The 24,271-nt window shown below is 46.5% G+C and overlaps 2 protein-coding genes across 4 annotated transcripts in view; both read left to right on the forward strand.

Annotated features, from left to right (window-relative positions):
• LOC309520220 (transient receptor potential cation channel subfamily V member 2-like) overlaps nucleotides 1-10,515 on the forward strand; it is a 31,282-nt gene extending 20,767 nt beyond the window's left edge. For 2 of the 3 annotated variants that reach the window (XM_082201769.1, XM_082201768.1), the window contains 7 exons: nucleotides 1,514-1,584; nucleotides 2,422-2,587; nucleotides 4,479-4,545; nucleotides 5,489-5,800; nucleotides 7,462-7,579; nucleotides 7,723-7,817; nucleotides 9,268-10,515. In XM_082201769.1, the coding sequence (XP_082057895.1) occupies nucleotides 1,514-1,584; nucleotides 2,422-2,587; nucleotides 4,479-4,545; nucleotides 5,489-5,800; nucleotides 7,462-7,579; nucleotides 7,723-7,817; nucleotides 9,268-9,368 (930 nt within the window). In that variant the 3' untranslated portion in view covers nucleotides 9,369-10,515. The remainder of the gene's footprint in view (nucleotides 1-1,513; nucleotides 1,585-2,421; nucleotides 2,588-4,478; nucleotides 4,546-5,488; nucleotides 5,801-7,461; nucleotides 7,580-7,722; nucleotides 7,818-9,267) is intronic. The other variant, XR_014214194.1, reaches the window with a different exon arrangement.
• Nucleotides 10,516-16,755: 6,240 nt separating this feature from the next.
• The window catches only part of ITGAE (integrin subunit alpha E), a gene marked incomplete at its 5' end in the record, with an annotated part of 49,784 nt that continues 42,268 nt past the window's right edge, over nucleotides 16,756-24,271 (forward strand). The window contains 5 exons of the mRNA XM_082200172.1: nucleotides 16,756-16,886; nucleotides 20,040-20,131; nucleotides 20,393-20,460; nucleotides 22,393-22,510; nucleotides 23,023-23,142. Of these exons, the coding sequence (XP_082056298.1) occupies nucleotides 16,756-16,886; nucleotides 20,040-20,131; nucleotides 20,393-20,460; nucleotides 22,393-22,510; nucleotides 23,023-23,142 (529 nt within the window). The remainder of the gene's footprint in view (nucleotides 16,887-20,039; nucleotides 20,132-20,392; nucleotides 20,461-22,392; nucleotides 22,511-23,022; nucleotides 23,143-24,271) is intronic.

Below are 24,271 nucleotides of genomic sequence, written 5' to 3' on the forward strand. Positions count from 1 at the left end.
TTCAAACCTGGCGTGTAGGTCTCTGTAGGCGGCTGTAGTCTCCTTCTCCCGTTTCTTGGAAGCCAATACCTCTGAGGACAACTGGGTCACTGCCTCTTGCAGCGCGGAGATCCTCTGTTCTTCCGTCATCTTGCTAACCTTTGTGAGCTTGCTTACAGACACCCCTCTTCCTCCCCTAGCGGCTTCTGCTCCCGCTGCGAGGTTTCAGGTTTCTGAAGCTTTTGTAGAGATGGGTCTTACTGTCAGAGCTGCTACCAGGTCCCAGCTCACATAGGACCACGCCACACAGCGTCCACTTTAAAAGAGTCTTTATTGAGTTACAGGTTTCATTTCCGAACTGCAGCGTGCAGCTCTACACCTTCTGCCCTAGGTCGGCAAAGACCCATCTGAGTCCCCGCCTCTTGCACACCAGCTTAATACCCTAGCCTTGCTCCACCTCCTTCGCCTCTCCCTACGTCTCTGGGTCCTTCTGCCCCCCTGGGACTCCTCCCTTCTACTCTCCTCTGACGCTGACCCCCCTGATCCTTCCGCTTCCTTTCGGCGGGCTTTGGGACCTGGCTCACTCTCCGGGCTGCTTACTGCTCCAGCTTCCGCTGCATTTGAACTTGGCGCGCGCGCCCAACTCTCTACTTTCCTCTTGACCGTTGCCTCGCTCTCTGAGGAGGGCGTGACCACCCCTGACTCGTGCCCTCCCTCCTGCTGACGGCCTCCGGAACCCGATGCCTGGCTGCCTTCCTCCCTGCTGCTCTCAGTCTTGAGCGTGGGTCCCGACTTCCAGCTGCTGCTCTCTGAATCTCCTCTGTTCCCTTCCTCCTGGGGTGTCCCCCCGGATCCCCCCCTTGCTCTGCTCACTGGGGCTCCCTTTTGGGAGTCCTCTGACTCACTGCTTAGGCTTGGAGATCTCGGGTCGTCATCATCACTCATTCTCCCTTCGGCTTCCTCCCCCTCGCTCTCTGTTTCCACCCTTCTCTGCGTCTCTGCTTCTGAACCCCTGACAATCGCTAATTAATATTGTATAATTTTAGAAGGTTGTGCAGACTTAATTTGGACTTATCATGAAGGGATCTTGCACTTCTGAATTTGCCACTGCACTTTTTCTGTTGTGGGACACGGGTGGCGCTGTGGGTAAAACCACAGCGCCTAGGACTTGCTGATCGCATGGTCGGCGGTTCGAATCCCCGCGGTGGGGTGCGCTCCCGTCGTTCAGTCCCAGCACCTGCCAACCTAGCAGTTCGAAAGCACCCCCGGGTGCAAGTAGATAAATAGGGACCGCTTACTAGCGGGAAGGTAAACGGTGTTTCCGTGTGCAGCTCTGGCTCGGCAGAGTAGCTTCATCACGCTGGCCATGTGACCCGGAAGTGTCTGCGGACAGCGCTGGCTCCTGGCCTCTTAAGTGAGATGAGCGCACAACCCTAGAGTCTGTCAAGACTGGCCCGTACGGACAGGGGTACCTTTACCTTTACCTTTATTTCTGCTGTACTGACAAGAGTGTTCCTGTCCATTTGCTTATTAGGCTTTTTACCTGTGGAGAAGACGCCGGTCACTGACAACTCTGCTTCAGGATGGCTACATCGAGATTTTTCTGTATGTTGGGGGGGCGGCGGTAGGGAAGAGGGTTTTTTTTAAAAAAAAAGTTGTTTTAAAACTGTTTTTACTGATAGTTTTATTGTTTCATGCTTTTTGTAAAGAGCTTTGAGCCCGGCTTCCACTGGGGAGGGCGGGATATAAATAAAAATTTATAAATTATTATTATTATTATTATTATTATTATTATTATTATTATTATTATTATCATACATTCAAGCAGCACAAAACTTTTATGAAATAATATTTTTTGTGTGGAATTACTGGAGACAAGGTCTCTCATTGGGACACTTATACAGTACAGTGGTACCTCAGGTTACAGATGCTTCAGGTTACATACGCTTCAGGTTACAGATTCCGCTAACCCAGAAATAGTGCTTCAGGTTAAGAACTTTGCTTCAGGATGAGAACAGAAATCGTGCTCTGGCGGCACAGCAGCAGCGGGAGGCCCCATTAGCTAAAGTGGTGCTTCAGGTTAAGAACAGTTTCAGGTTAAGAACGAATTAAGTAATTAACCCAAGGTACCACTGTAGTTATGGTTTGTTCCTGCTTCACCGGTCATGGTTTATCCCCTAGGACAAATCAGAAGCCCCTCTTTGAATGTAATGTGATAGCCAAACAATGGCTTAGCTCTGGGTACTCTGCGGTAGCAGGACCAAGGGAGGAGTGAAGAGGCTGCCTTTTCTTCACTGAATACCCACCCTGTAGCTCATTCATACTTAGCTGTGGCATGTGGCTTAGCTTTTGTGTGCTAGGCAGGCCAAGCAGACTCCTCTATGCCTGAAAGGCGCCTTCTCTAAGCGGAACCATCTCCCCCCCCCCCTCATTTTCTCACAGGCTGTTGCAGTCAGTGACCCTGCTGGTTTCGGCAGTGATGTACCTTGCAGGCCTGGAAGATTACCTGTCTTGGATGGTCTTCTCCCTCCTGCTCGGCTGGACAAACCTGCTGTATTACATGCGAGGCTTTCAGCAGACCGGGATCTACGTTGTCATGATACACAAGGTTGGTATAACTGCATATTCTAAAGGTCTAACAGCCTGTATTCCCATGCTTTTCTGCATGTTCTGTGATCTTAAATCTCTGCTGGCGCCCTCTCACCAAAGAGTACTCCAAAACCTGGATCTAGGCATTCAGGGAATTGCCTCTTTATTTTCCCTTTTAGCCAAATACCAAAATATTAAAACCTGCACACTGTATATAACAGACCTGGCACACCTTTCTCTTGGAACTTAAGCACCTGGTGTTTTCAGTGTACTTAAATGCTCAGCATACAGCATACAGAACTTCCTCAGCGTTCTTCCTGAGTACCTTCTTCAGAGTGACCCTAGGTGCCCATCCTTCGTGGCTGACTCACTTCTGCTTACGCTGATTGGCTCCAAAAAGGGTGTGAGGATTCCCTTTTATGCTGATTGGGTGACTCCAGGATGCTGGAAGGGGAGACCCTGCTGCATAAATAGTAAAAAGTCATTGACACCCTGCGATCCTGGGCTACGACGCCTCTGCAGTTTAACCTGCCTCATAGGCTTGCTGTGTGAGGTTAAGCTTGTTGGTTATATGAATAATAATAATAATAATAATAATAATAATAATAATAATAATTTATTATTTATACCCCGCCCATCTGGCTGAGTTTCCCCAGCCACTCTGGGCGGCTCCCAATCAGTGTTAAAAACAGTACAGCGTTACATATTAAAAACTTTCCTGAACAGGGCTGCCTTAAGATATCTTCTGAATGTCAGGTAATTATTTATCTCTTTGACATCTGAAGGGAGGGTGTTCCACAGGGCGGGCGCCACTACCGAGAAGGCCCTCTGTCTGGTTCCCTGTAGCCTCACTTCTCGCAATGAGGGAACCACCAGAAGGCCCTCGGCGCTGGATCTCAGTGTCCGGGCTGAACGATGGGGGTGGAGAAGCTCCTTCAGGTATACAGGACCGAGGCCGTTTAGGGCTTTAAAGGTCAGCACCAACACTTTGAATCGTGCTCAGAAACGTACTGTGAGCCAATGCAGATCTCTCAGAACCGGTGTTATGTGGTCCCGGCGGCCACTCCCAGTCACCAGTCTAGCTGCCGCATTCTGGATTAATTGCAGTTTCCGGGTCACCTTCAAAGGTAGCCCCACGTAGAGCGCATTGCAGTAGTCCAAGCGTGAGATAACTAGAGCATGCACCACTCTGGTGAGACAGTCCACAGGCAGGTAGGGTCTCAGCCTGCGTACCAGGTGGAGCTGGTAGACAGCTGCCCTGGACACAGAGTTAACCTGCGCCTCCATGGACAGCTGTGAGTCCAAAATGACTCCCAGGCTGCGCACCTGGTCCTTCAGGGGCACAGTTACCCCATTCAGGACCAGGGAATCCTCCACACCTGCCCGCCTCCTGTCCCCCCAAAACAGTACTTCTGTCTTGTCAGGATTCAACCTCAATCTGTTAGCCGCCATCCATCCTCCATCCTTCAATATGAAGCTGATTAATCCCACACTTCAAGTTAAACACAAATTAATTTACTGAGAAGGTAGATATTGGAGCACTCAAACAATTTTCCCATGTGATTTGCACAGAAAAGTCGATTTAACTGAACGGCAACACATGGAGATCAGTACTGCTTATTGCAACGCATCCCTAATTATTGTTGTATATTTCTAATATTATTGTACAAACTTAGAGTTGTATAACATTAGAAGGGTGTGTGGCTGTGAGGGCACGTGTCTGTGGATACCATGAAGGGACCCTGCATTTCTGAATTCGCAACTGCACTACTGTTAAACTGCAAGGCAATGTGATTGGCCCAAGGTCACTTGAAAGTCACCCTTGGGCAAAAATCTGAACCCGAGTCTCTGCCCAGTCCTCCATCATGCTGGGTTTCCCCAATTCACTTCTATCCTGCTCTGCATTCCAGGCTATCCTGCGGAACCTCATGCATTTCCTCATGGTCTATGTGATCTTCCTCTTCAGCTTTTCAGCAGGTGAGTCTCTACCTGTCCTAACAGGGAAGGGCCAGAACTGGCAGCAGAAACCAGAATCCTACCCACTTCCTCCTTTAGCAGCACCGTTGACTGTTTTTTTGCATCCAATATATGAAGACAAGGGAAAATGACACATAGTAATAACCATGCCTAGTAATCATGCCGCCTGATCTCAGTTGCAGGGCTGGCCCTGCTATTAGGCAGAGTAAGGGGATTCAATGATATTCGTGCATTCCACTCTCCCCTGCAAAGGCCAGGGTTAAGAGGTGTGTCTTCAGCATATCGCAGAAACTATATACAGTGGTACCTCGGGTTACAGACACTTCAGGTTACAGACACTTCAGGTTACAGACTCCGCTAACCCAGAAATAGTACCTCGAGTTAAGAACTTTACTTCAGGATGAGAACAGAAATCGCACAGCGGCAGCGGGATGCCCCATTAGCTAAAGTGGTGCTTCAGGTTAAGAACAGTTTCAGGTTAAGAATGGACCTCCAGAACGAATGAAGTTCTTAACCCGAGATACCACTGTAATGGAAGTGCCCAATGCACATCTATGGGGAGAGACTTCCACAACTTAGGGGTTACCACAGAGAATGTCCTTTCTCGGGTCACCGACCCCCAAACTTCAGAGGGTCACAGAACTTCCAAGGAGCCCCCTCTGCTGATTTTAATGCACAGGAGGGTCTGTAGGGAAGTAGGTGGGTCCCCCCCCCCAATAAAACCCCCCTGTGTCATTTATCACTTGAAACACTCGTGTGAGCGCCTCAAATTGGACCTGGAAACCAACGGGCAACCCAAGATGAGTTGTGGATGGCACAGCCCATGACTAGTAGGTCCTGAGTTGTGACATCTTTCGGGACAGAGTTCTCGTGCAAATAGAGAGGTTTACAAGGAGATTCTTCAAGGACCCCCTGATTTAAATATTCTCATTTCCCATTTCAGCCCTTGTCATACTTACTGGGGAGGCTCCCCAGCCAGTCCAGAATGGGTCTTCCCTCGTCAACAGTGATGGCAAAGACCAAGTCAAGTATGTTGGGCTGCTACAGACGTCCCTGGAGCTGTTCAAGTTCACCATTGGGATGGGGGAGTTGGAGTTTCACGAGAACCTGAAGTTCAATTACTTTGTGATGTTCCTCCTGCTCTTCTATGTCATCATGACTTACATCCTCCTCCTGAACATGCTGATTGCCTTGATGAGCGAGACGGTCACTGAGGTCTCTGAAGATGGTCAAAAGATCTGGAAGCTGCAGGCAAGTCCAAAACCATTTCTGGGTGGGGCTTCATTTGAGCCAAGGCCATTACACCAAGGACCCCTCCAAACTGGCTGTTTCTGTGTACATTCTTCAGCATGCCTCTGTCATTGACTGTTGGCTTTGTCCTTGGTTTTGACAAGCATAATGGGCCTTGCTCATTGCTTTGGGGAAACGAAGCTACTGGGCGCAGCATACAACAGCTGAAAATAAATAAGTACACTGGCTCCTCACTCTCCAACCCTTGATCCCACTGTGACAGCTGCCTGTTAGCTCAGCCCTGACAAAGGAGTCACCCATACGGAGAGCCCTGATGGAACGGGGCCAGATGAACCAGTACACTAAAGGCCCCTCCAAACTGGCTGTTTCTGAGTGTTCTGCAACATGTCTCTTTGTCATAGACTCTTGGCTTTATTCACTGGTCTTGACAAGCACAGTTGCCATTGTTCGCTGGCCAGGGAACATAAAGCTATACGTTGCGGCATACAGATCCTGTAAATAAATAAGTACACAAACTCCTGCCTCCTCACTCCCCAACACTCGATCCCACTCTGACAGCTGCCTATTCACTTAACCCTGACAAAGGATTCACACATAGAGAGAACCCTGATGGAACAAGCCCATGTGGTTCAGCGCCCTGTTCCAAAGTGGCCCCCTGGGTGCCTATGGGAAGTCTACAAGCGGGAACGCATTTCGGAGACCTGTTTTGCATGCAGAAGGTCCCAGGTCCAATCCCTCCAGTTTTTAGGAAAGGGCTGAGAATGTCCCTCGCCTGAAACCCCCAAGAGCCACTTCCAGTCAGGTCAACTATACGAAGCTAGGTGGAGGAGTGGTCTGACTTCATATAAGACAGCTTCCTCTGCTCCTATTCATTTTTTTAAAAAATATATTTATTAACTTTTCAGAGATTATACAAAAAAAGCAAAAAACAAAAATAAAAACACATATAATTTCATTCACTTATTTTCTTTTAACTTACTTCTCAGACCTCCTCATACCTCCCCTTTTTGTATTCCAATTCAAATTATTCATTCAGCAAATCCTCGCCCTTAATTTTCACTTAATTTTACACCTTTCTTTCTTTCTTTTTCCCCCAATTATCTTAATCATTACAGCTGATAACCACTTAAATTCTATCCAACATCTTTCTAACATTCACTAATTTTGTAATATTTCCCAAGATAGTCCTTGAATTTCTTCCAATCTTCTTCCGCCGTCTCTCTTCCCTGGTCTCGGATTCTGCCAGTCATTTCTGCCACTCCCATATAGTCTATCACCTTCATCTGCCATTCTTCCAAAGTGGGTAGATCTTGTGTCTTCCAATACTTTGCAATAAGTATTCTTGCTGCTGTTGTTGCATACATAAAAAATGTTCTGTCTTTCTTTGGCACCAATTGGCCGACCATTCCCAGGAGAAAGGCCTCTGGTTTCTTCAGAAAGGTATATTTAAGTACCTTTTTCAGTTCATTATATATCATTTCCCAGAAAGCCTTAATCTTTGGGCACGTCCACCAAAGGTGAAATAATGTACCTTCAGTTTCTTTACATTTCCAACATTTGTTATCGGGCAAATGATAAATTTTTGCAAGCTTGACTCTGCTCCTATTCAAATCACCCCTACATCTGTAAATGTGACTATTCCTCCTGAATTGTACCCACAGCGAGCAACTGCTATTATGGAGTTGGAGAAAAGCTGGGTTTGGCATTGGCAGAAACCCAAGCAATCTGGTTGCCAGCTGTCTATCGGCTCCAAAGACGAGAAAGATAAGAGATATTTTTTCCGGTGAGTTTGACCGTGCCTTGCACTGTCGCAGGTCCACAGAGCAACAAGGGCTACACAGATAAGCAAATATATACTGACTGTGTCTTTCCCCCAAGTGAGCGGCGGGATTCAGGTGGTTCACCATTTATTTGTATGTTTTGCAGAGTAGAAGAGCTAGATTGGGCTAACTGGAAGAAAGAGGTGGGAGCCCTCAAGGAGGAGCCTGCGGACTCAGACCACAACGAGACAGTGTCAAAAGGCAAGTGAAGAGCAACACCCTACTCCAGATGTGGGGAACCTGTGACCCTCCCATCACCCCCATCCAGTACACCCGGTGTTTGGGGATGATGGGATTTGTAGTCCAATAACATCTGGAGGGCTACAAGTTCACCAAACCTGTCCTAAACAAGTCTAGGGGAACCTGCAGCCTTCCAGATGTGCAGTTACAACCCTCAGCAGGCAGCATGGCCCAACACTCAGGGATGATGGGAGTTGAAATCCAGCCACAACTGGAGAACCCCTTCCTCTTACTGAAAAGCCTTGCTTACCTACTTGCCTTCACAGTCATTAATGCACTATCAGGTAAGTCTATGTGGCACTTGAGACCTTTGGACAGCACCACAGCCTGCTTGTGGCGCTCTCCTTTTTGGCTGGCCAGCAGGTGATGTTGCTTTATCAGAATCAGGAAAACAGTCGCGGGAGAAAGTCTCATGCCTGCCCATCTCTGCAGATGAGTGACTTCTCTTGGCAAAAGAGTATTTTTATTTTATTTATTTTTAAAGATAATATTCATGATGTCACAGCTGCTCTCTCTATACTTCTGAGATTTTCAGAAGCGCTACAGGTTTTCAGGAAAGAGTCTTTCTCAGTTCTTTATGGAGGAACCGGGATTGTTGTTTTTTAAAAAACACACACACTTTTTTTAATGTTGGAGATGCAGATTAAACAAAGTAGATTACAGACAAATCTTCTTGGATTGTTCTCAAATAGAAATGTTCTGAAAATCTGTTCAGGCTAATATCTCTGATATGTTAGGATACCATATACCCTTGGATCCTAAAATATATCTGCTCGGTTATCTAAAAGATGTTATTTTGGAAAATGATCATGAAATAGTGTTCAACCTTATAACTGCTGCTAAGATTAGAATAGCTAAAGGGTGAGGCTTATATCCCACTATATCTGAATGTTATGAAAATTTAGTCCATGGTAACTATGATTAAGCTAACTTATTATATAAACCAGCCTAACTTTGTTTTTTTTTTGGGGGGGGGAAGATTTTTTTTGGAATAAGAAGTTCAGTGATTATATCCAACCTCATGCTGCTTTCAACCTGCTGTAATAGTATTTCTTTATGTTCTTTATCTTTGGTTCATTTTGTTTAATTGAAAAACAAAACATCATCATTATAAGAAGAGGAAGAATACCATACAATAATGAAGGGGGAATGGATTTTGGGGGAGCTTTATATCATTCCAGACAAAAATATGCAAAGAGTTTTGCACCACAAGCATCACTGGACAGGAAGTGACAGAAAAATATCAGGAGCTACCAGGGATCAAACCTGGGACCTTTTGCATACAAAGGCCCGGCTACAGCTCAGCTCCTCCTAACTTATTTGCCTGGGCACAACCGCTGACCTCCTTGAAGACTTGCCTGTTCTTGCTTCACAGCCTTGATAGATGCTTCCCCATTCTGTCCCATTCCAGGGAAGCGCCTGCTGAACCGAGTGTCTCAGGGGGTGAGGGCACGATTCACGACGCCGGAGGTGGCGGAGGAACAGATGCCGCTGCAAGACGGAAGCCACTGAGAGAGAGACACACACCAGGAGGGCATGATGGATTGCTCAGACCACATGAACACCCACCTCCAGCTATGCTCCTTCAATGGCTTGAGAGCAATCTGACCACGGCAGCAACAAAACAAATCACTGTTAAGGACCACGCAGCATGCCTTTTACAGGCCGGGTGTTTTTTTATTTATTTATACATTTTTATTAGTTTTTTAACATCTCATTTCCAACAATCATTTAACATAAATTCTTATCTTATACAATATTTTAGACTTCCATCAACAACCTCTGAAGATTGTCTGTTCTTTTTCACTTATTCTGCATTTCTTAATTTCACTATTACTTTTAATTATCTTTAACTAATAATTCCCTTCATAATCTTCCTTGAAATATTTCACACAATCCTCCTTACAGAACTTCTTGCAATCCTACTAGTGTAATCTGTTTATTACAATTGCTTTTTAAATAGTTCAAATATTTACTCCAGTCTTCTAAGAATCTCTGGTCCTGCAGGTTTTGAGTCCTTCCTGTTAATTTGTCTAATTCTGCATAATTCTTCTTGTTTCCATTTCTGTGCCAGTAATATTCTTGCTGCCGTTATTGCATATAAAAACAATTTACAATCCTGTCTGTTAATGTCCTCCCCTACAGTGCCCAGTAAAAATGCTTCTGGTTTTTGAATAAATGTAGGCTGGGTGTTAACAGTCTTGCTTTAGAGGAAGGTTAGTTCAAAGAGTTTCCTATCAAAGAGTTTCAGCCTAAGAACATCAGAAGCGCCTGGCTGCAGTGATACCTGGGTGTGATGCCCTGGGACCCAGGTGGATGTCAGTAATGCTCACTAATTCAGACAACTTCATGTAGCAGGTTGCAGAATAGCAACATTTTGCATGAAACAGGAAAAAAATAATTTATAAACGTTGTTCAAAACTACCTGTTGCTGTAGTAATTAGGAGCAGGCTGCTCTGACTAATGGGATTAGTTTTAGGGGTCCACAGGCTGTTCATGCATTCTGTTATCCAATCATATTGCTGAAAGGGATTGTTCACGAGCTAGAGAGTGTTATAAAAGTGTTTGAATTCTGCATTCTAGGTCCAGAATTTGGAGAACTCCTCTGGGTCATATATGCTTACTGCAGCCTGCAATAAAATCTGAACTCTTCCCACGATGCTGCTGACTTTATTTGGCTAAAAAGCACACCTAAGTGAAGGGCTGCCCCCTCCCACCCACCCCCAACCAATTGTGAAGACTGAGTGCATAAAATGGTGGATGTGATGACCAGGGAAGGGGTTACTTGCATTTCCATCAGGGGCAGGGCTGGGTGGAATAAAGGATTGATTTTGTCCATCACCCCCTCTCTTTTGGCTGCTGCCAAAATTGGCAGGGTCTTGCAGGGCTTGCCCCAAGGTGGTTTGTTGCCAGGGGAACCCGCATAAGACCTGCTCACTTCATTAAGATGAACCAGGAGGCTTTCTTCAGCATCCTTCCAACCCCTGAGCCGAAATTCCTCAGGATGTGAATAAAGGCAGTCTCTGCAGAACTAACTCCCTACCTTTGGAAATTACACCTTGCCCATATGTCTACAGAGCGTTAGAAGTTTGGAAGCCAAGCTGGTACTCCATTTGCAACTTAAACCAACCAGCAGTGATGGGGTGATGTTAACCCCATCCCCTCCAACAACTTTCTTGCTAAAGATATCCTGAAAGGGCAGCTTGGCTGAGTGCCTTAGTTTTTTCAGACAGAGAGCCACCTATAGTTGGAGCAGCAACACAACAGTTAAACTCTCTGGGTAAGGCTTCCAACATTTATAAAAAAATAAAAGACATAATAAAACATTTAAAAAGAATGATCTGTTAATGAATTTGCATTTTCTGCTTGTTTGAACTGGAGGTAGGCTGTCTGAATTGTGCATTGCTTTGTAACGATTTGTTGGGTCTCTGGACCGTAATAAAGATTGTTATTGTTGTTGTTGATTTTCGGCATCAAGGTGAGCTTATTGGTCCCTACTGCAGAGAGAGAGAGGGCGGGAGGGAGAGAGAAACCCCTAGAATCATAGAATCATAGAGTTGGAAGACACCACAAGGGCCATCGAGTCCAACCCCCTGCCAAGCAGGAAACACCATCAAAGCACTCCTGACATATGGTTGTCAAGCCTCTGCTTAAAGACCTCCAAGGAAGGAGACTCCACCACACTCCTTGGCAGCAAATTCCACTGTCGAACAGCTCTTACTGTCAGGAAGTTCTTCCTAATGTTTAGGTGGAATCTTCTTTCTTGTAGTTTGGATCCATTGCTCCGTGTCCGCTTCTCCGGAGCAGCAGAAAACAACCTTTCTCCCTCCTCTATGTGACATCCTTTTATATATTTGAACATGGCTATCATATCACCCCTTAACCTCCTCTTCTCCAGGCTAAACATGCCCAGCTCCCTTAGCCGTTCCTCATAAGGCATCGTTTCCAGGCCTTTGACCATTTTGGTTGCCCTCCTCTGGACACGTTCCAGTTTGTCAGTGTCCTTCTTGAATTGTGGTGCCCAGAACTGGACACAGTACTCCAGGTGAGGTCTGACCAGAGCAGAATACAGTGGCACTATTACTTCCCTTGATCTAGATGCTATACTCCTACTTGAGGGTGCTGTGGTACCCATGGGCCCCACACTGGAGACCCCAGGTCTAAGCTCCTTTTAAACCACCTGAGTTGGTGGCTGATGGTGTAAGACATTTGGGTGCCCTTCAGCCAGTTGCCACCTTCCCAGCCTAGCCTAGCCCACAGCGTTGCTGTGAAGATGAAGCAGAGAGGGAGGGAGGATACATGTGTCTTCTACCGTGAGCTCTGTGGAGGATAGGTGTGAGAGAAATGTAATAAATAAAAATAATGCTGTAGCAAATGCCATCGTTTAAGAATGTGCTACATTAAGAAATTCCTCCTTTGGGCTCTCCTGAATCTTTTAGCATTTGGCTTCATGAGATGTGACCCTGTTGTGGGTTCTCATATTCTGGCAGAGGGAAAGCAGCTTCTTATCTATTTAAAAAATGTGCCCAAATTAATATTGGTCTGCCTAGTAGCCCAGTGTTGCCCGCACTGACTGGCAGTGGCTTTCCAGGATCCTAGAAAGAGAAAGGTCATTCCCGGAACTCGCTTCTCAAGATCCTTGTAAGCAAAGATAACCGGGATTTGAACCTGGGACCGTCTGCCTGCAAAGCTTCCATCAGCCAACTTGGTGTGTAGTCAGGGATGAGGCGAGTTGTGGCCCAGCAACATCCGGTGAACCAAAGATTGGGGGGGGGGCTTGCTCTGGGGTTGGGGTGCGAGCAAGTGTGGCAGCCCCTAGATAAAATCTGTCCTTCGGGTGGTGCTGTTTTTGGCCTGGAAAGTGTCAGAGCACCCAAAGAAAACTATGGCAGGTGAGCCAGAGTCTGGGGCCTGTTCTATCTACAACCACCTTTCCCCTCTCTGAACGAAGCAGCAAATGTAGCCCAGAAGATGTTGCTTGTCAAAATGCCGGAAGACAAAAGATGTGCGGCCCCCACACAGGTGCAGAACTGAAACCCCTTTGAGTGGGCTTGAAAGAGAGCAGGTGGAGGAAAGGTGGTCCCTGAAGATAGCCTTTGATGCAAACGGCGCCTCGGCTTCGCCTGAAGCCTCAGAGGCTCAACCACATCTTGAAACTCATGTGAGGAAACCCACAACGGGCTTGTCTCGAGTTGTGTCTCATCAGTGACAGAGGCAGCAGTTCTGGAAAAGGCCTCCCCTCTTTCAGGCCACAAGCAGCTGCTACTCGTGAGTTTTATCTCAGAAGCTTTTGCACTGTCCACCCAGGAGCATCTCAGCCATGACCACTCTTCACTTCCTCCTCCTGCTTCTGGGTAAGTGAATCATCTCTTCTGCACAATTAACAGAAAGATTTTTTTTTTTTGGAAAAAAAATGTTGCGCTGGTGGCGATATTTTTCTCACCGCCTCGCCGCATCTTTTTTGCACGACATAGGAAGCTGCTGTGCATATACTGAAGTCCATCTTAGTTCAGTGATGTCTACGGTCCAGTTCAGTACTGAATGGCAGTGGCTCTTGGGGGTTTTAGACAAGGGGACTTTTCCAGCCCTACCTGGAGCTGCTGAAGATTCAACCTAGGACCTCGTGCATGAAAAGCAGCTACACTGAGATAAAGCAAGATTTCAGCCCTTACTGCTCTGAATTAAGGGCTGATTGAAATAGGAACATAGGAAGCTACCTTATGCCATTGTCAGAACTTCGGTCCATCAAGCCCAATATTGTTGATTGGGTTTCAGATGGGGGTCTCTCACAGCCCTACCTGTAGACGCTGGGCTTTGAACCCCGCTTGCAAAGAGAGTCGTGTCTCTTCCCCAGACTCTCTGGGATATGATTTTAGGTTATGTTCCCCCTCCCCCAATCCAAACGGCATCCTATCGTGCTTTCCAAACACAAGAGCTTCTTTCAAAGTGGTTTGCAATCATTTACGAACTTCAAAAGAATTCATTCAGTAATGAGACAAGTCACAGAGAAACCTAGTATAAAGCAGCTTTTGCAATACTGTATGTGCTAAAAGACTTAGGCCCCAAATATCGGCCCCTACAGACTTCTGCAGATATAAAAATCAGCAGAGGGATGGTGGCAGCCCTGGAGAGAAGCATTTTCTGTAGCAGCCCCTAAGCTGTGGGACTCCCTCCCACAGAGCTGTGTTGTTAAGTTTTCATGGAATATGAATATACATCTCCTTACCCTGATCTTTGACAACTGAGATGTACATTCTTGGGACCAACTGTATTCCTGAGATAGCCATTTGTTTTAAACTGTTTTTAATGTCTCATTTTAAATTGTCAGGGTCTGCCTTGGGACCTTGGGGTGAAGAGCAGGTCGATAAATCAAATTATTAGCAGCAGCAACAACAACAACAACAACTCGAATTCTCCAAGTTGCCATGTTGATAAAATAGCTCAGGAAGCCTCAAGTTTCCCAAAAGTTGTTAATTAGTTAATACATGTTGCACTGAGCACCAAGATAGGCTTCTATTTCATTGGAGGAGACCTGTAGATCAGTGGTTGAGCTTTGGATGGAGAAGGTTCAATCCTCGGTGTCTGCAGGTAGGGCTGGGAATTGTCCCCTGTGATTCAGTCACACACCCGCAAATTTGGGCTGCACCGTCATCCTTTTCACATTCTTTTTGTGAAAAAGGGAAGTGGAGAGGAAATGCTCTGGAGAGCCTGGGCTGACGTAATGTCTCCTCTAGCCTCCCCACAAATAAGTCAGAATGAATACTCAATGAACAGGTCATTTGGAAGATCCATCAAACGCTGTGGGTGGCCCTGCCAGTCAGTGAGGCGGTGAGAGGGCATGTATTTTCTGGACTCATGGGGGATCCACACTTGTGTTTTACTGGAACACTCAGAACCACTTCTTCTTTGGCGATCGCTCGTAGCTGAGTAAGATGGTCTTCCAAAGCAAGGTTTTAAAAGTGAGTCCATGAGTGACTGCAGAGGCCAATTTTGTATCCACATGTCCTTCCACAGTGGGGACATTGGTTTCCAGGTGGGAGTTGATCACGGTGTGGATTTGCCAAACGTGCCTTCCTCCTAGCACGTTTCTCCTTTCCATCCTTTGGTTTGAGCGTCTTCAAAACCCATTGCACCTTTGGCAAAGGCTGTTCTCCAACTGGAGCGCTCGCAGGCCAGCGTTTCCCAATTGTCGGTGTTTATACTACATTCTTTTGAAAGAGTCTTTAAACCTCTTTTGTTGATCACCAGCATTGTTGTTGTTCAGTTGTTTAGTTGTGTCTGACTCTTCATGACCCCATGGACCAGAGCACACCAGGCACTCCTGTCTTCCACTGCCTCCCGCAGTTTGGTCAAACTCATGTTTGTAGCTTCGAGAACACTGTCCCACCATCTCGTCCTCTGTCGTCCCCTTCTCCTTGTGCCCTCCATCTTTCCCAACATCAGGGTCTTTTCCAGGGAGTCTTCTCTTCTCATGAGGTGGCCAAAGAACTGGAGCCTCAGCTTCATGATCTGTCCTTCCAGTGAGCCCTCAGGGCTGATTTCCTTCAGAATGGAGAGGTTTGATCTTGCAGTCGATGGGACTCTCAAGAGTCTCCTTCAGCACCATAATTCAAAAGCATCAATTCTTCGGTGATCAGCCTTCTTTATGGTCCAGCTCTCACTTCCGTACATCACTACTGGGAAAACCATAGCTTTAACTATACGGACCTTTGTTGTCAAGGTGATGTCTCTGCTTTTTAAGATGCTGTCTAGGTTTGTCATTGCTTTTCTCCCAAGAAGCAGGCGTCACTCTTTCCATTTTTAAGTTTGGAATAGAGTAGTTGCTTTGGCAGATGCTCATCAGGCATCCGCACAACATGACCAGTCCAACGAAGTTGATGTTGTTTATGCACGATGCCTATGTACCAATCTGATCCATGCATTATAGGTTTTGGGCAAATTGGATTCAGCTGTAAAAGATTCACCCTCAGGAATTATAATGAGCATTTGCAAATTTCCACCTAAGAAAAGGCAAACAAAATACCTCCCCCCCCCCCGCCTCATGTTAAATGCTGTGAGACATTTAGCGTCATGTCTAGTTTGGATCTGAGCTGCTATGCCACAAAAACCACGGTGCTCTGCAAGACTTCTTCAAGATGAGACTTCCCCATCTAGAAAAATGAGTTCTCAGGGGGTGGGGAGCTTAGTCATATCAATAAAAATAGCAATTCCATCCCACACTTGCAGTGAACCTGTTGTTTAAAGTAGCAGCACTTACTTTTGGAACAGCCCATTGATGTTAGAAAGATGCCTTTACTGCATTTCTTTCGGCACCTGCAAAAAAATGTTTGTTTCAGCAACCTTACCAGGGCATATAATTTTAGCCTGAGAGCGGGTGTTGTGTAACACTAAACCGAGTTACATCTGAACCACTGCTGTATCAGAACCATAACTTTCCTACTGAAATATACTCGGAGTCCTGTAGTGATTTCATGCTCTTTATTGCAGCTTGTAAAACAGTGATTGAACTGCCCCCCCCAAACCTCAAGCTTTTTATATACATTATTTACACAATGAGTCCCATCTGATTGGCTGATTCTGCTTCCCTCCTGAAACCTGATTGGTCTTTTCCTGCCGGCCAATCACATGTTGTATTCTAGGATCCTACTTGCCTATTGTTCTAGGATCCAAGCTTAGTACATAACACCTACCCAACTTGCAGCTTCTTTCTCCTTCCTAGAATAAGGTGGAAGGGATCTCCAAAGGCCATTTAGTTCAACCCCTGCTGCCAGGCTAGGGCCACCTATCACCCTCTGTTAAAAACCCACTGACTTCTGAGGCAGCCCATTCCTCATCAGAATGTACTTCCTAATGTTTAAACAAATTCCCACCTGCTGTCATTTCAAGCCGCCATTCACTCATGGTCTTTCTCTCAGCTCCAGATCCTCTGAAGAGCTTTAACATTGATACCAGCTGGAGGTGGGTCTCACCACAAGTCTCCCCTTCCTTTGGACATCAGGTTTTCCAACACACAGATGGGCGACGGAACTGGTAAGGGGAAACGTCTTGAGGCTGGTTGAGGGGGAAAGCAAACTGCCCCACTTCCTGCAACTGGAAGAATTTTCCAGAGAAAGGTACAAAATTGCATCCATGTGTGTGCCAAATCGCCACATAAATCACTGCACAGCCCTGACTCAGTGGCTTGGACTGAGACAAAGGATTGTTTTCGCACATTAAACAAGTAAATTGGGTAACCAATGGCAGAAGGTCAGTCTCGTTTGAAAACCATTGTGTGACTGGCCACTGTGAAGGACAGCTGGGGAGAAATGCGGTTTTGTTTGCATTTGAATAAGAAATTATCGAATTCCCATTGCTCGGACCAATCTACAAGAATGGAAGCCTTCCAAATTCACGCTTCTCCAAATTTTACGATGTAGTTCTCCAACAAACACTGTCCACAAAAATGCATATATATGGGGAAAAGTACCTAAAAATGGATATATTAGCAAAAATAAAGATGCAGTTACCCTGTGGGGATATTGGTTGCAAAAATGTACATACTGTATGACATATAAAAATATGGAAATTAGGAAATATGTACACTAGAGTATTGATGAATTGTCATGAAGACTTCTTGTACAAAAATAACTTGCAGACTGGTGCAGAAATGTGGGGAACGGAATTTAAAGTGGGGTTATAATTATTATTTAAGTGAGGCACCGAAATCGACAGATGTGTCCATTCTTAGAGGTAGGTTTGGCTGAGAGACAGTGGCTGATCCAAGGTCAGCACTTCAAAGAGCTTCATGGCAGAGTGGAGATTCGAACCCTGGACTCTCAGGCCCTAATCCTGTGCTCTAACCATTACTCTCTGCTTTCTTTCCCTGACTTCGCTGAGCTGGGACTGATGGGCTTGGAGTCTGGCAACATCTGGCCATTTCTGCCCAAGAGCATCTCTGCACTACATACTCAAAGGAGCCCCCCCAAAATCCCAGCTTTGATTTGAACGTACGCTGAGCCAGCTCTTCGGTCCCTCTACCCTAGTGCTGTCTGCTCTGACCAGCAACAACTTTCCAAGGTCCCGGGCAGACAAGGCTCTTTTCTCATCACCCACTCCCTGATCCATTTTTTACTGGCGATTCCGGGAATCAAATCTGGGTCCTTCTGTTTGCAAGAAAAAGTGTGTTTGCTCTTCTGTTCCATTGTAGCTCCTTGTTGAGTTAACATAATTATGAAGTAATGGGGGTGTTTCTCAGATGCAGGAACAAAATCTTAAAAGCTTCACAGAGGCTTGCTCTGGCCCACAGTGAGCAATATAGATTAGTGGTTTCCTCTAGCATATCCTGCCAGAGGACTGCGCTGAGAAATAGATTTTGGTTTGTATTATAAAATATGCTTTTTCATACTAGGCAGACAAGGGGAAGAATGATGACGATCACTCACTGGAGCTTCCGCATTCAGGAGTACTCTACCCCCTGAGTAACCAAAAGCTCCAGCCCTGGCTGTAGGGCGGTTGCATGTCCAACTTTGCAGGGGGACATCTTAGGTCTGCTCCAGGGCTGGAGAGCCTTTGGCCCTCCAGATGTTGTTGGATGCCCAGCTTTCAGCAGCCAGCATGGCCAATGGTCAGGGGTGCCAGTTCCTGGGGGCCGAGCCCTTTGGGGGGCCATAAGGTAAAGGTATTCCTGCCCCTACCGGCCAGTCATGTCCGACTCTAGGGTTGCGTGCTCATCTCGCTCTATAGGCCGTGAGCCAGCGCCGTCCGAAGACACTTCCGGGTCACGTGGCTAGCGTGACGAAGCTGCCGCTGGTGAGCCAGCACCAGCGCAGCACACGGAAACGCCGTTTACCTTCCCGCTAGAAAGCAGTCCCTATTTATCTACTTGCACTTAAGAGTGCTTTCGAACTGCTAGGTGGGCAGGAGCTGGGACCGAAGGACGGGAGCTCACCCCGCCGCAGGGATTCGAACCGCCGACCATAAGATCAGCAAGTCCTAGGTACTGAGGTTTTACCCACAGCACCACCCGCGTTGGTGGACCATATATATATATAATATATATATATATATATGGGATGCGGGTGGCGCTGTGGGTTAAACCACAGAGCCTAGGACTTGCAGATCAGAAGGTCGACGGTTCGAATCCCCGCGCCGGGGTGAGCTCCCGTTGCTTGGTCCCTGCTCCTGCCAACCTAGCAGTTCGAAAGCACGTCAAAGTGCAAGTAAATCAATAGGTACCGCTCCGGCAGGAAGGTCAACGGCGTTCCCATGCGCTGCTCTGGTTCGCCAGAAGCGGCTTAGTCATGCTGGCCACATGACCCGGAAGCTGTACACCAGCTCCCTCGGCCAATAAAGCAAGATGAGCGCCGCAACCCGAGTCAGCCACGACTGGACCTAATGGCCAGGGGTCCCTTAACCTTTACCCATCCATATATGAACTAGCATTTGTACTCTTTAAATCTAAATGTCCTGAGCATTTCATGCAAATTTTCTCTTTCTGTTGGGGTCCGCTAATCAGGCCCAAGCTGCCTTGGTCACCCAAAAGCCAATAAATGTCATATAGACAGAGGAGATTCCCATAATCCCTTGTTTATTCAGCTGAGTAAAACAGAGTGGGCAAGCCACACTCACCGGTGTGATGGTGAAGCCACGCCAAAAAGCCTTTGTTCATACTTTTTATAGGAATTTCCCCCTTTTGAGGTTCCTTGCGCTGATAGAAACAGGACACTCCGCCTGGAGACCTTGAAATGGACAGCTGCTTGGCAGAGGGAGGTTTTCCCGAAAATCGCCTAGCAACGTTATCTGGTCTTCACATATTTGTGGCTCACCCTCCTAAATTCTAAAGCAGGCGGTTTTTTACAGAAGCAAAATGGCATCAGTTGGGCTAACCCAAAAAACACAACAAGAGCAGGCCTCTGTGGCTTTTCCTGAGACCCCAAACTTCCGTTTATTTTGGAGATTTTGAAAAATGAAAAAAGCTCAGCAAATTTGGCCACCTCCCTGCCAAAAATAAAGCTCAAAAACTTTTGCGTCTGGATCGTCACTCTCCAGATCTCTGCTTTCACAGAATTTCACACTAAATGGCAGGCTAGGTATATTCTCCATGTGTTTGGATCTGATCATTCTTATCCCCACTGTTCTTCTGTTCTCTGTTTGCAAAGAGACTGGATTTTCTCTCTCTCTCTTTCTCTCTCTCCCTCAAAAAAGGATTGTAGCTGCTTCCTTGGGGCCAGGAGACTTGGGCAAGCTGTATAAATGCAACCCGCAGGATAACCATTGTGAAGCAGTAAGCTTAGGCGGTACGTACACTTCTTAATTTTTCATATTCGCGAATTCATACCTGGTCTTCCTTCAAAAGTATGCACGGCGAGGCAGCTCATGCAAAACGAATCCACCCAATTTGTTGGGTGGCTTCCAACAAATTAAAACACAATACGACATCAGACGTTAAAAACTTTCCCAAACAGTGGGGAGGTGAAAATAAAGTTGTGTGTGTGTATGTGTGTGTGTGTGTGTGTTCTCATATCTATACCCCCAATTTCTTTCTTCTCCCTCTCAAGAAAACATTCGGAAACTGAAAAAGCTCCGGTCTGGTATTGCTGTAGCCCAAAGCCCAGAACATATCCTGGTAAGTCGCAGAGAGATTTTGCAGAGTTGAGTGTGTTTTGCTTTTGTAAGGAAAGTTGCCTCAAGCCAGGGATACAATTAAGATTGTGGCAACAAAGTCTAGTCATGTAACTGGCCATCAAGGGTTAGGTGGGCCAAGAAGGCGCCCCCAGTGTTATCTCACCCCACCAGTTGCCCCCACGCCATGCCGTGTATAAATCTTAAATTCAACATACCCACTTAATTCATCCTTTTTTTTAGTTCCAAGGTCACCATTTATTTCCATGCATTTATTCACCTTTGAACATTTTACACATATGGTACATGACAGAGTTGGGGAACCTGTGGTCTGGCAAAGGTCAGGAAACAGAGAGTTCCAGACCAGAGAAGCCTTCTGGTAAAGACCTCGGAAAATATGAAAAGTATCTGAAACTGGGAAGTGAACCCTGACCAGAGGGAAGACCTCATGTAAATCTCTGGGAACAAGCCTGGGAGTTAACTGGGGCAGAGATAGGAAGGGTAATTGGCTAATATTATTGTAACCTTACACTTCAGGAAGAACTTAATAATAATAATAATAATAATAATAATAATAATAATAATTCTACCCTGCCCATCTAGCTGGGTTTCCCCAGCCACTCTGGTCAACTTCTAACAAAATATTAAAAATACATTATGACATCAGTCATTAAAAACTTCCCTAAACAGGACTGCCTTCAGATGTCTTTTAAATGTCAGATAGTTGTTTATTTCCTTTACATCTGGTGGGAGGGCGTTCTACAGGGCGGGTGCCACTACCGAGAAGGCCCTCTACTTGGTTCCCTGTAACCTCACTTCTTACAGGGAGGGAACCGCCAGAAGGCCCTCAGCACTGGATCTCAGTGTCCGTGCTGAATGATGGGGGTGGAGACACTCCTTCAGGTTTACTGGGCCGAGGCCATTTAGGGCTTTCAGGGTCAGCACCAACACTTTGAATTGTGCTTGGAAACATACTGGGAGCCAATGTAGGTCTTTCAATACCAGTGTTATGTGGCCTTGGCGGCCGCTCCCAATCACCAGTCTAGCTGCCGCATTCTGGATTAGTTGTAGTTTCTGGGTCACCTTCAAATGTAGCCCCACGGAGAGCGCATTGCAGTAGTCCAAGCGGGAGATAACTATGCACCACTCTGGCGAGACAGTCTGCGGGCAGGGAGGGTCTCATCCTGCGTACCAGATGGAGCTGGGAGACAGCTGCCCTGGACACAGAATTGACCTGCGCCTCCATGGACAGCTGTGAGTCCAAAATGACTCCCAGGCTGCACACCTGGTCCTTCAAGGGCACAGTTGCCCCATTCAGGACCAGGGACTCCTCCACATTCGCCCGCCTCCTGTCCCCCCAAAACAGTACTTCTGTCTTGTCAGGATTCAACCTCAATCTGTTAGCCGCCATCCATCCTCGAACAGGAAGAGCTGCTGGACAGTGGTCTCCCTTGAGAGGTTGTAGACTCTCCATCCTTGGAGGTTTTAAAGCAGAGGTCATGGATGCTTTTAGTTGAGATTCCTGCATCGCAGGGGTTGGACTAGATGACCCTGGGGTCCCTTCCAACTCTGCAATTCCATGATTCTCTCTGTGAAGTGAAAGGGGCTCCACCCCTTTGCCATCTCACACAGTTATCTTTGATGCTTTGCGTTCTTCTTAATGGACCATTCCCAAGCTAGCACCTCACCACCCTGGCTTACTTAGCTCTTAACACATGCTGATTGCAGAGGATTAGCACTGTCTAGCACACAGCCCAATGCAAACAGGTCTGGCCAAATGTCTGTCTGATACACTATTTCCCAGTTTTAACACTGCCAAATATTTATTAAATTCTGACACTTGCTCATTCTGGAGATCACAGTCGCCTTGCACCCGCAAACTCATAACAATATAAAGTCCCTGCTTCTCGGTTTCTTTGTCTCTCTCCCTTGACAGGCTTGTCTCCAGCACAGACGTCGTCAGCGGCGTCGAGTCACAGAGGAGCTGAACGGTCTTTGTGTGCTGCTTTCAGCTGACTTCCAGGAGAAGGCTTTTATCAACCTCACAGACATCAGTACGAGATGTAGATGTCTATTTAGATATTATTGGCCACAGCCGTGTTCGGTTCATCGGGTGCAGGAGGAAACTGGCCCCGTGTCCTGAGCCGCCATTTGTGTCTGACATTTCCTCTAGCATATTTCCCCCTGAGCTGTGGTTTTGTGTCTGATTCTAACCCCAAAGCCACCATCTCCCCCGACGCGGCCAAGTTGCACCTAGCCCGGTCCCTTGAGCCGCCATATTGCATCTGATTTTGCCCCTGGCGGTTTCCCAGTTTGCATATGGTTTCCAGAAGCCCAAGTGAAATGCAAACTGGCCTGAATTTCTCCCCTCATCCCTGCTCTACGCAGGTACAATGGGAATAATGTCTGCTTGCTGATTTGCTTTGACTGTCAGATGGGAGCATCGCTTTGACTTTGTCCAGCCTTTCTCTTGCTGCCTTTGACTGGTTCTTATCTGGTGGTCCTCCTGTTCCTTCAGATGCCTTACTGTCCCTCTTGTTTTTATCGGTTTCTGCACTTCCTGTAGTCGAAACCAAGTTATTAAGCCAGAGGAGCGAAGAGCGGGGGAAAAGGGACACCCACAGCCACAAAATCGGCGGCGTTGACACCAACAAGTTTGGTTTGGCTGCTAGTAGTGCATGCAAAGGTGAGATTGAAAGATGGAACGTTTGTTTTGTTTAATTGATTACATTATTATTATTATTATTATTATTATTATTATTATACTACTACTACTACTACTACTACTACTACTACTACTACTGTATAACATTTACATTTGATTTGGGGTTTGTTGGAGGCATGCGGCTGGGTGCTGTGAGATTCCGACCGCATTTGAATCACACAATTAACACACTATACCACTTTAAACATTCATAAAAAGGTAAAGGTAAAGGGACCCCTGACCATTAGGTCCAGTCGCGGACGACTCTGGGGTTGCACACTCATCTCGCTTTATTGGCCAAGGGAGCCGGCGTACAGCTTCCGGGTCATGTGGCCAGCATGACTAAGCCGCTTCTGGCGAACCAGAGCAGCGCACGGAAACGCCATTTACCTTCCCGCCAGAGTAGTACCTATTTATCTACCGGTACTTGCACTTTGACGTGCTTTCGAACTGCTAGGCTGGCAGGAGCAGGGACTGAGCAACGGGAGCTCACCCCATCATGGGGATTCGAACCGCCGACCTTCTGATCTACTATTAATATTAGTAGTAGTAGTAGACAGTGCTTTTTTCTGAAAAATTGTTTAGGGGGTACTCTCATTTTGACTAAAGAAAATCACCATTTTATAGTTCAAATCGGGGGAAATAAATACAGTAAATGGACAAAAGTACAATGATTCACAAAATTGTTTAGGGGTATGCGTACCCTTGCGTACCCCCAGAAAAAAGCACTGGTAGTAGATATATAGTCCTCCTTTTCTCCAAGGATCAAAAGGTGGTGTACAGTGGTACCTCGGGTTAAGTACTTAATTCGTTCCGGAGGTCCGTACTTAACCTGAAACTGTTCTTAACCTGAAGCACCGCTTTAGCTAATGGGGCCTCCTGCTGCTGCTGCGCTGCCGGAGCACAATTTCTGTTCTCATCCTGAAGCAAAGTTCTTAACCTGAAGCAATATATCTGTGTAACCTGAAGCGTATGTATCCTGAAGTGTATGTAACCTGAGGTACCACTGTACATGCTTCCCGCCTTCTCCATTTTATCTTCCCAGTGACCCTGTGAGGTGGGCAGTGGCCAGGCTGAAAGATGGCAGCTGGCTCAAGGTCACCCAGTGATT

The sequence above is a fragment of the Podarcis vaucheri genome, assembly GCF_965113315.1.
Source record: "Podarcis vaucheri genome assembly, chromosome: 15".
Lineage (NCBI taxonomy): Eukaryota > Metazoa > Chordata > Lepidosauria > Squamata > Lacertidae > Podarcis > Podarcis vaucheri.